The sequence below is a fragment of the Hemitrygon akajei genome, chromosome 17 (assembly GCF_048418815.1).
Source record: "Hemitrygon akajei chromosome 17, sHemAka1.3, whole genome shotgun sequence".
NCBI lineage: Eukaryota > Metazoa > Chordata > Chondrichthyes > Myliobatiformes > Dasyatidae > Hemitrygon > Hemitrygon akajei.
In genome coordinates this window covers 11,081,907-11,094,049 of record NC_133140.1, presented here as the reverse complement: position 1 = coordinate 11,094,049, position 12,143 = coordinate 11,081,907, and the positions used below count along the sequence as shown (strand labels likewise).

The 12,143-nt window shown below is 41.8% G+C and overlaps 1 protein-coding gene across 3 annotated transcripts in view; it reads right to left on the bottom strand.

The window, feature by feature from the left end:
- cnot1 (CCR4-NOT transcription complex, subunit 1) overlaps positions 1–12,143 on the bottom strand; it is a 229,274-nt gene that overhangs the window by 13,300 nt on the left and 203,831 nt on the right. For all 3 annotated transcript variants that reach the window (XM_073069651.1, XM_073069650.1, XM_073069649.1), the window contains 2 exons: positions 6,055–6,156; positions 163–336 (listed from right to left, as the gene is read on the bottom strand). In XM_073069651.1, the coding sequence (XP_072925752.1) occupies positions 163–336; positions 6,055–6,156 (276 nt within the window). The remainder of the gene's footprint in view (positions 1–162; positions 337–6,054; positions 6,157–12,143) is intronic.

The following is a 12,143-nucleotide window of genomic DNA, read 5'->3' as shown; positions in this document are numbered from 1 at the left end:
ATTTGCTAGTGTTATGGAACTTTTCATTAGCTATGGCAGCTGCTGATGAAGTGAGCACACATGATGCTGTTGAACAGTTTTTTCATAAAGCATTGTGAATCCTGGATGGACTAGGAAATTCTACATGCCTACTCCATTTCACTTTTAGCTGTGTTCTAGTACCTTTAGATTAGGTGTGAACGGATCTGGCAGCCGCATGTTCCGTGGGAAGGCACTCAGGATCAGGTTACGCAGCTGAATACAGTTCGGTGGGATAACGTCACAGAAGCCGTAATGGTAGTCACAAAGAAACTCTGGAAAGTCGTGCAAAAGGACAAGCAAGACACGCAGAGTGCCCTGTAAATATAAAACAAGACTTTTTAAACTCATCAGATAAAATGGAAACACTCTCAAAGAAGCAGTAAAGGGCATTTAACTAAATTGATGGCAAATAGCAAAACCTCATTTGTCAGAATCAAGTTTATCATCACTGATATCATCATTATTTTACAGCAGCAGTACAGTACAATTGAAGAAAAAAGAGAAGAGGGCATGGCCTGTATGCTGAGAGCCCTTAATGATTGATGCTGCCTTTTGAAGATTTCCTCGATGCTGGGAGGCTAGCACCCATGATGGAGTCGGCTGAGTCTACAATCTTTTGCAGCTTTTTCTGATCCTGTATACTGGAGCCTTCACACCAGTGATGTAACCTGTCAGAAAACTCTCCAAGGTACAGTTGCAGAAATCATTTAAAGATGTGATATTACATATCTCCTTAAATTTAGAATGAAGAATAGCCATTGGTATGTCTTCTTCATGATCGTATCAATATGTTGGGCCCAGGATAGATCCTCTGAGGTTTTGATGCTAACGAACTCAAAGCTGTTCAACCTTTCCACTGCTGACCCGTCAATGGGGACTCGTCTGTTCTCCTGACTTCCCTTCTTAAGTCCACAACCAATTCCTTGGGTCTTGCTGATGCTGAGTGCAAGTTGTCATAACACCACTTAAACTAATCGATCTATGACACTCCTATATGCCTCCGCATCATATGTGATTCTGCTAAGTAAGTTATGTCATCAACCAATTTAAAGATGGCATTTGAGCTGTCCCAAAACACAAAGTCACGAGCATAGAGAGAGTGGAGTACTGGACTAAGCACATACCCCTGAGATGCGACTGTGTTGATTGTCAATGAGGAGGAGATGTTATTACTGATCCGTAATGACTATAGTCTCCCGATGAGGAAGTCAAGGATCTGGATGCAGAGGCCCAGGCTCAATTGTAATCAATGAATAACAGCCTGACATGGGTATTGCTACTGTTTAGGTGGCCCAAGGCTAGGTGGAAAGCCAGTGTGATTGCATCAGCTGTAGACCTGTTGTGGCAGCAGGCAAAATGTAGCAGATCCAGGTCCATGCTGAGGCAGGAGTTAATTCTAGTCATGACCAGCCATTCAAAGAACTCCACCATAGTAGATGTGAGTGCAACTGGGAAAATCATTGAGACAGCTCACTCTGCTCTTCTTGGGCACTGCTATGATTGATGCCCTTTTGAAACAGGTGAGAAACTTGATAACAACTGTGGCATATTAATCCAGATCCAAACAAATTTATGCATTGACATTTTGAAAACACGTCAAATAGGAAGAAAGGAGCTAACAATATTTTGTAAAAACCTTTTAACCAAAAAAGTTTTTTATTTATTAAAAATCTTGTATGCACAGAATTCCCATACAGTCTGGATGAGTTCCACTTTTTGTTATACGCTGGATCATCTGATATAATGATACCTATGGAAAAGTTTGGCACAGTTTAGGACACAAGTTTTCATCAAAGTGGACTCCTAGTTAGCCACAAGGCAGCATGGAATTCCAAGCAATGCTGAAACATTAATGGGCCATGGCAGCCTAATCTGAAGAAGTGCCTCAAGTTAACTTTTGGTTTCTCCATAGCTGCTGCCTGACCTGCTGAATGTTTCCTGCATTCCATTTTTTTTTAGCAGCCGTAGCTTTTGATGCTCTCAGGTCCCAGTCAGACATTATATCTGAAGAGGAACTGAGCTAGTGACCTGTTACAATTGTTGCTGCCCAAAAATCGCCGGGTATTCACAAGATGCTACCTATCTAGTTAAACCTTCTCTATTCAGGGTCGGCCAGTTTTGCTAGTTTCTGTCCCCATTGCTGTGATAGACATTTTCGAGTAAGGATGGTATCTTTCAGTTTAAGATAGCGCTGCTTGTTGACTACTTGTTGGTGGCCAATAAAGTAAAGAAAACAATTAAATACTTTGCCATTCACACATTTTTTGGTAAATGATCACTGCAAACAGTGGCCTATGGCTTCCCTGTCGGAGTTGAGCTGTATCACCTGTGCCACCTGATATTTTGCAGGCCGATGTCTCGGAGAGGCAGGATGGTTGTATCACGTCTGGGCTGGAGTTGCTGGGGCAGACTTGAAGGCAATTCAATGTGGCGTAACTGAGGCAAGGTGAAGTCCAGGAAAGATCTGAGGTTTGATTGATTTAAGAGCTGAGCCAACTTGGAAAGCTGACTGAGGTGCCAGAGCCCAAGGGCGTATCAAAGTGGCAGAGAGCAAGGAACAATCCAAAGTTTGGACAATTTATGCACCATGCCAGATTGAAGTGGTCAGGGTGATGGGGCTGGAAGTGAGGGACAATCTGGTCAGCTCACTGCTCTGAGGGGTTTGCTTGTCTGTGTTGGACTTCAGTTCTGTATGTTGTTTGCCCACTTTTATTGCATGCATGATTTGTTTATTTTCCTTTCTCTTTGCCACTGGGTGTTTGACGGTCTTTTTTCCTTTTTAAAGGGTTCTATTGGGATTCTTTGCTTCATGGCTGCCTGTAAGGTGACAAATCTCAAGGTTGCATGAAGTATACATACTTTGATAATAAATGTACTTTTAAGATACTGCCAAAATGCAGCTAAATTATAGCATAGAGGAGAGAGGCTCTATTCAGCTGCTTCAATTACTTTCCTTGTTTTGTAAGATCAGAAAACTCTAATGACTGCACAATATTTAATTCCTCACCCATGCCTGCCTGCACAACACCAAAACAACCATCCAACTTTGCCATTAATAACATCAAGGCCCATACCATCAAAATTCTGGTGGTCGCTGCTGCCCACCATTTGGGTATTCTGCAGCAAGGAACTCATATCCCAAAGACTTTCCACTATTTACAAAGCATCTACTGTAAGTGCACTGGGCAAATGCAGTTCCTACCATACAAGCAATCCAGGCCAAAGCACCACACACCACCATAAACATTCATTCCCATCACCATCAGTTTACTATGACTTTACACAACACTGTACAGACGCTCATTTAGGCTGCTCTGAGAGCAACAGACAATAGGCGCAGGAGTAGGCCGTACGGCCCTTTGAGCCAGCACTGATCATCCACAATCAGTACCCTGTTCCTGCCTTCTCCCCATATCCCTTGACTCCTCTATCTTTAAGAGCTCTATTTAACTCTTTCTTGAAAGCATCCAGAGAATTGGCTTCCACTGCCTTCTGAGGCAGAGCATTCCACAGATCCACAACTCTCTGGGTGAAAAAGTTTTTCCTCAACTCCATTCTAAATGGCCTACTCCTTATTCTTAAATTGTGGCCTCTGGTTCTGGACTCCCTCAACATCGGGAACATGTTTCCTGCCTCTAGCGTGTCCAATCTCTTAATAACCTTATATGTTTCAATCAGATCCCCTCTCATCCTTCTAAATTCCAGTGTATACAAGCCCAGTCACTCCAATCTTTCAACATATGACAGTCCCGCCATCCCGAGAATTAACCTCGTGAACCTACGCTGCACTCCCTCAATAGCAAGAATGTCCTTTCTCAAATTTGGAGACCAAAACTGCATACAATACTCCAGGTATGGTCACAACCAGGGCCCTGTACAACTGCAGAAGGACCTCTTCGCTCCTATACTCAACTCCCTTTGTTATGAAGGCCAACATGCAATTAGCTTTCTTCACTGCCTGCTGTACCCACATATTTACTTTCAGTGACTGATGAACAAGGACACCTAGATCTCATTGTACTTCCCCTTTTCCTAACTTGACACCATTCAGATAGTAATCTGCCTTCCTGTTCTTGCCACTAAAGTAGATAACCTCACATTTATCCACATTAAACTGCATCTGCCATGCATCTACCCACCTGTCCAAGTCACCATGCATTCTCCTAACCTCCTCCGCACATTTCACACTGCCACCCAGCTTTGTGTCATCTGCAAATTTGCTAATGTTACTTTTAATCCCTTCATCTAAATCATTAATGTATATTGTAAATAGCTGTGGTCCCAGCACCAAGCCAAGTCCCCACTAGTCACTGCCTGCCATTCTGAAAGGGGCCTGTTAATCCCTACTCTTTGTTTCCTGTCTGCAAACCAATATTCTAACCATATCGGTACCCTACCCCCAATACCATGCGCTCTAATTTTGCCCACTAATCTTCTATGTGGGACCTTATCAAAGGCTTTCTGAAAACCCAGGTACACTACATCCACTGGCTGTCCCTTGTCCATTTTCATAGTTACAGTCTCTAAAAATTCCTGAAGATCAGTCAAGCATGATTTCCCCTTCGTAAATCCATGTTGGCTCAGACCGATCCTGTTACTGCTATCCAAATGTGCCGCTATTTCATCTTTTATAACTGACTCCAGCATCTTCCCCACCACTGATGTCTGGCTAACTGGTCTATAATTCCCCGTTTTCTCTCTCCCTCCTTTCATAAAAAGTGGGATAACATTAGCTACCCTCCAATCCTCAGCAACTGATCCTGAATCTATAGAACATTGGAAAATGATTACCAATGCGTCCACGATTTCTAGAGCCACCTCCTTAAGTACCCCGGGATGTAGACCATCAGGCCCTGGGGATTTATCAGCCTTCAGTCCCATCAGTCTACCCAACACCATTTTCTGCCTAATGTGAATTTCCTTCAGTTCCTCCGGCCACTATTACATCTGGGAGATTGTTTGTGTCTTCCCTAGTGAAGACAGATCCAAAGTACCTGTTCAACTCATCTGCCATTTCCTTGTTCCCCATAATAAATTCACTTGTTTCTGCCTTTAAGGGCCCAACTTTGGTCTTAACTAATTTTTTCCTCTTCACATACCTAAAGAAGCTTTTACTATCCTCCTTTATATTCTTGGCTAGCTTACCTTCGTACCTCATCTTTTCTCCCCTTATTGCCATTGTAGTTATATTTTGTTGCTCTTTAAAAGTTTCCCAATCCTCTGGCTTCCCACTCATCTTTGCTATGTTATACTTCTCTTTTATTTTTATACTGTCCTTGACTTCCCTTGTCAGCCACGGTCACCCCTACTCCTCTTAGAATCTTCCTTCCTCTTTGGAATGAACTGATTCTGCACCTTCCGTATTATTCCCAGAAATACCTGCCACTGTTGTTCCACTGTCATCCCTGCTAGGGATTCCTTCCAGTCAACTTTGGCTAGTTCCTCCCTCATGGTTCCATAGTCCCCTTTGTTCTACTGTAATAATGACACTTCTCCCTCTCAAATTGTAGATTAAAGCTTATCATATTATGGTCACTACCTCCAAATGGCTCCTTTACCTCGAGTTCCCTTATCAAATCTGGTTCATTACATAACACTAAATCCAGAATTGCCTTCTCCCTGGTAGGCTCCAATACAAGCTGCTCTAAGAATCCATCTTGGAGGCACTCCACAAACTCCCTTTCTTGGGGTCCAGAACCAACCTTATTTTCCCAGTCTACCTGCATGTTGAAATCACCCATAACAACAGTGGCATTACCTTTACGACTTGCCAATTTTAACTCTTGGAGCAACTGCTAAACCTGTGACATATAGTATAATGCCTGCAGGAACCTCCCAAATCATATACCACCGACTCAAATTCTTTCCCAATAACATTATCAAAGTCTCTCACCTGAAGAGCAACAGTGGTCACAACTACCTTCAAAGGTAATTAGGGAAAGACAAAGCAATTCCACATATTGTAAAGAGCAGAAAATTAAAAAAAAGTTGTGTTTGCAATTATAGTTGTGTAGGGTGAAGGCTCTCACTCACCTTATAAAGAATTTGCATAGGTTTTGTCAACTCCACATTCCTCAAGTAAGGAGCAAGGAACTTGAACAAATCAATCAGCAGCTGGGCATACATTGGCCAGCCCTAGAGAACAGAATATACAATCAGATTTCAATGGGGAATTTATAGATCACAACACTTCACACATGTAACAGGATGATTGCACAACTTCATATACAAGAACAGAATAGCACAAACTGAAATGCATTGCCACAAATCATTTATCACAACCAAAATCTGAAGTCTTATCCATCCCTTTGGCTTTACATATGGGATCCTACAGTACCTTGTTTTAGTTTGAAGAAATAAACCAATTACAACAACTGAACCATGCACTTAAACTCTCCCCCCAGAATAGCACATCAAAGGACACTATTCATAAATTGGCCCTACAAACTAAACTGGAATTCAACACCATATAGTAACTGTGAAAGAGTTTCTGTACAAGATAGCATTAATCACTGCCTGGGGCAGTCCCCTGACATCAGCGGACATGATAGGCAGTTTCAGAGGTCTTGTCCACACTAGACCAGATAAATTCGTAACTGAAGCTTTTTCTCTTCTTTCTGACCCTCCATCCACCCTTCCTCCCCTGAAAACAGAGCTTTTCTAAAACTCTCTCCAGAGTGTGTAGATCTGAAAATGCTGGCTGGGCAGTGTAGTGTGAATGGGGTAACTACAGCTTTTTAAAACATGCTGTCATGACATGCATGACAGATGGTGGCGGCAGCATGGCATTCATTGTTTTCTTGAACTAAGAGGAGGAAACAGAAATAGTACACCATTTCTTCTTTGCTTGTTTTCTGTACCTGTGTCCTGTGCATGTGCCCAGTAGGAGGAGATTTGCCCAAATACCCGTTTTAATGTGGACAGAGGTACTTTCAGAAACATCTGGTGTGGATGCCTATCATTTTTTCATGACACCGGTGTTTTCAAAATTCACCGGCTCAGTGTGGATGCAGCCTCAGAATTCCCTGCAGGCTGCTCATAGGTTTCAATGTCAATAGCACGCTTGAACCAACAATCAACACACACAAAATGCTGGTGGAACGCAGCAGGCCAGGCAGCATCTATAGGGAGAAGCACAGTCGACGTTTCGGGCCAAGACCCTTCGTCAGGACCGGTAGTGTAGTAAACCAACAATGTTGCCTCCAGCATCTATAAGGTGAAAATAACAGAAACATGCCATATCTTGTACCTGTTCTACCATTCAGTAAGAACATGGCTGTTCTCTTACTTCAGTACCACTTTCCTGCAATGACCTCTTATTCATCAATTTCCTTAATATCCAAAATTACCAATCTCAGTCTAAATACACTTAGTGACAAAAACTCCACCACCCTCTTATGTAGGGCATTCTGAGGATTCATTACCATTTGGAGAACTTTCTTTCCTTCTGTCCCAAATGGGTCAGACTTGACCCTAAAAGTCAACTGCCCATTTCCCTCTACAGACAGACCCACTGAGTCCCTCCAGCATTCTGTGCATTGCTCCAGATTCCAGCATCTGCAGTCTCTCTTGTCTGCTTTATTATCAGACCATTGCACCAGATTTGTTTCAGCCCAGACCCAGGGAAACAATAACTCCAAATCACAGAACTCACTATTTTGTGAGAAATCACTTCATCTACCTGACTTCAGAGAGGAACATGTGGCATTAACAGTACTCGGGAGTTTCTGCAACTATTGGTTTCCACTGACTGTAGTAAGATACACGAGGACTCCTGTGAAGGACCTGGATAGGCAGCTTGCAGTTGATTAGGAGAAGAACTTGCTCTTGGTGAAGTTTCTTGGCTCCTTTGCCCTTGCTGGTCACACATCAGGCCATTTTCCACATCAACACAGCCTGAAGAGATGAATGCTAAAAACCTGGGCTAGTGTTTACTGGCTTCACACACCAGAGTTCTTCAATTAGAGCAATGGAACATTGGTATACAATGGATTCCAGTTAACTAGGCCTCTGGTTAATCAGGGCAGCCATTTATTTAGGCCAGCTCTTTAAGGAAAAGAAACCAAACCAGTAAAATAGCCAGGAATCCCCTGATTTATTTGTGATAATATGCTGCTTTACTGGGACAGGAGACAGTCTGTGCACTTGTGTAGCCATTGGACACTACACTGTGCTTAGAGTGAACAGCTACGTCAATTGCATGTGCTTGTGTTATGTTATCTATTTGGGATGATGGATGTCGATTCCAAAGCCAGCTGTTTCTGATCATTTTAATTTTTTTCCTTAAAAAAAAATTGAGACACTAGTCAAGATGCCACAAAAAGACTTGACACTAGTTGAAAAAATTACCCTGCTGGACCAAATTAAAAGGCATCAGCCTAACACCATCATCGACAGTTGGCAGAGGTAGCTAGAGGGCTGAAATCTGCAATTGCACTCTTGATACATAAGCAAGATAAGCTGTGAGATGAATGGGCATTATACGAGGGTCAACAAGGAACATCCCAAAAATGAAGGCAAGGATCCAGATGTTGAAGAGGCCCTCTTGATCAATAGTTTTCCACTGTAACTGGACAAGGTGTGCATGTCAGTAGACCAATGCTTAAAAAAAAGTCAGAGCAGCTACATTAGAAGCTGGGTCACAAAGTTTTTAAAGCAACAGATGACTGGTTGTCTTGATGGAAGTTTAAGCACTACATTAAATTTAAGATTGCACACGGTGATAAAGGAGTGCTGATGCCATAAGTGTAGAAACAGGGAAATGTAAAACTCTACGACTTACTTCAAAAATTTTGTGCAAATGATATCTACAATGCTGATGAAACAGGCCTTTTTCTTATTGTGCCAAGCCGGATGGCTCCCTTTGCTATAAACATTCAACACTGTCAGTTTCAAAGAAAGCCATGGATCACATAACTGTCGTGTTGTTCAAAATTTAAAGAACTGATAAAAAGAAATTGTTGATTATTGCTAAAAAGCATTAAACCTCAATGCCTTGCGGGGTTAAGAATAAATAGTTTACCACTCTAGATTATGCTAATAAGAATATGTGGATGATTTCCAAAACTTTAAAGAAATGACTGAGGAGTTGGGATATGGAACAACAGTAGAAATCAATCAAAATTCTTCTGCCTGTTGGTAATTGTGTAGCACACTCTGATGTAGAATGTTTGAGAAACATCCAGCTGGAATTCCTGCTTGCCAATACAACATCCTTGGTGCAGCCAATGGATAAGGGAATCACTAAACAATCCAAAGACATTGTATCGTGTAAAGTTGGTAAACCACATTCTTGGAGCAGTAAGAAAATCTGACATTTTCAAAAGCCAAAGAGGTGACTGCAAGGGTTAACGTTTTACAAGCAGTACAGTTTGTCAGTGAGAGATGGCAAGAAATAAGCAGCAAGACAATTCAGAACTGTTACGTTCACTGTGGCTTTAAGCATTCAGGCTTGGAGATGTCAGAAACTACCAGCAGTGTAAATGAACACTATCACTACTTCAACAAGTCAGGAACTATGACGAATTAAGGTACTGACAATCATCGTGAATATTACAATAACACTGATTTGGGCGATGCAATTGTTGAAAGCATTGTTATCAAAATAGCAAGACAGGGAATATAAAGATGAGGAAAGTAATGAGGATGACACAGCAGAACCCGAGTTAGTGACTACACAGTGTAAAGGGGGTTTCTTCTTTTTCTTTGTTACTGTGTATGTAATCAAAATGGCGTCTTTGTTTTGTTAACAGTGGGAATGCTTCTTTGTTATGATAAGTGCTGGAAGTTTGTTTGGGTTAAAATTACTGATATCGTGAATTGTATTTGTTAACCAATTGGGATTAATGTTATTCTTTCTTGTGGGTCTGTAAACTGATCGTTGGCGGGCATTTTGGGCAGTCGGCGCGAGGGTGTGAGAGAGAGAGGGCGCGATGCTGGAAGCTGGGTGACGGAACGGACCCTGAGCGGGGGTCCGAGGCTCAAGGTTTTCGGTGAGGAGAGGAGACGAAGACAGATTCGTGTGGAGCGTCTGGTCGACCACCGTAGTTGGTCCTAGGCGGCGGGTCGAGGAGTTCGGAGGGGATCGAATGGTGGCCAGAAGACTTCAGTAATTGAGCTCCAACGGTTGTGCACGAAGTGGTTCGGACTTTGATAAGTTTGGCGCCTTTTCTTTATTTTTTTTCCTTCATATACACTATCGTTATTAATCACTTAGTTATAGTAACCTTTATAAATTGTACTCATTTAATCGCATATGGTGTACTGCCTGTTTTTTGGGCGAGGCGGGGACATCACACAGCATCCACACCAGCTGATTACCCAGTTTGGCGGGGCCGAAGGCTGCTCCCCTTAGACGAGAATGAGCTGAGCGAGCCTGAGGCGACCCAGGGGGTTACAACAGGATGCCAGGAAATTTATTGGATTATAGCATTACTTCATAAGGGAAGGCAATAAAGGAGTTCATTATCTACAGTAGGTATCTGAACTGATTTTGTTCATTTACAGTCAAATGAACACACCAGTGTACACTCGATAAAATTCCTGTCGGTAACCTTTATGAACTAATATAGTTTTATAGTATTGCAGTAATACTGGTTCTGTTTCAATTTGTTCTTTATTTTATTTCAATATATAATTTGTTACTCAGTTAAATGGCAGTTTTTCTTTAAATATATCTTTTTAACTATCTTTATGAAATTTTGTATAATCGGGGCATTTGTTTAATTGGGACAAAAACTACTGACCCTGATATGTCCCAATTAATTGTGTTACGTACCCGTGACACGTGACAGTGGTACCCTTGTCACGTGACTGGGGTTGAAGTTATACTGGACTTGAGGTAATGGTCTTGTGATGGTGGAGTGACGTCATTTTCCCGCCAGTAGAGGTCATGTGACAGGTTTTTTTTTTACAGGGTATAAAAGGAAGACCCACCCTGTCAGGTGGGGCAGTTCATGGCTGGATTTGCCAGGCTGACTTCATGTCACTGCGTGATTTAATGTGATGACGCAGTTTAGTTGAAAAATGAAGTTTTATATAATGCCTAAAGTTTAAAAGGTCATTGCCAGCAGTTTCTTTGCTGGTGGAGAGTGAAGATAAAGATCGAGGAGAATCGATTTTCGACGGTGGATTGGTTTCGACCTTATTTGATCCTCATTCGGAAGGATTTCGTTGACTGTTCTCGTGTTAATCTCCGCTGGGATAGCGGGAGATTGAGGACAGAGTGTGGAAGAAGAGGTTAGTGCCATTAAACCATTATGTTTCATAAAAATTCGACGTGGGAAGAGTTCGACGCCGGGGATAGAAGGACAACGACGTGGAAGAGAATTTAAATCACCTTAAAAAGTCTCTCCTTTTAAATGGACTGTGAGCTTTTGAACTTTCGGCATACCGCTTTAAAGAACTGTTTTTTTTCAATACCGCTTTAAGAACTGTTTGAACTGCAATGCTATTAAGAACTGTGAATCTGCCGCACAGCAGCTGATTTCCGGTTACGCTAGTGTTTGTTTACTTTTGGGGGGTTTGTTTTCAGTGTTTAATAAACATGTTATTTGTTATAAAAACCCTTGCCTAACTCATATATATTTATTGTTGCCTGAATACGTAACAATTGAAACCCACTGTATTATAGGAGCCAAGAAATATCAGAATACCAGGTGAAAAAGTCACCAACTTCCTCAAGCTGCAATTTTACTGCCCATGGAAGGTGACAAGAGTCAGAAGATGAGAGGAGCATGAGGAAAAAGAGAGCCAACAAAGGATTGGTCCTGATCAGCATTCATTGCCTCATTACTCAACAGTGAAACAGAACAAAACAAAATCATCAGCTAGCACTTTTGCCTGTCACATGACAGGAGCATAAGAGGAAAAGGGAAGCATAATCATCAGGAATAAGAAGCAGTCTCCAACAGATGCTCTTTAAAGTAACTCAGAAATTAAACTACTTCATTAAATAATCAATCATTACTATCATAGTACACCAATCATATGGTGAGATGCCTAGTTGCATCATCCTCAAACCCAATTCACTAAAACAGATCAAAGAATGGGCAAATTTATGCTCCAACTGCTTAAACAATTCACACAAAATTCCATCGTTTCCTGATGTTGAACCACACGCA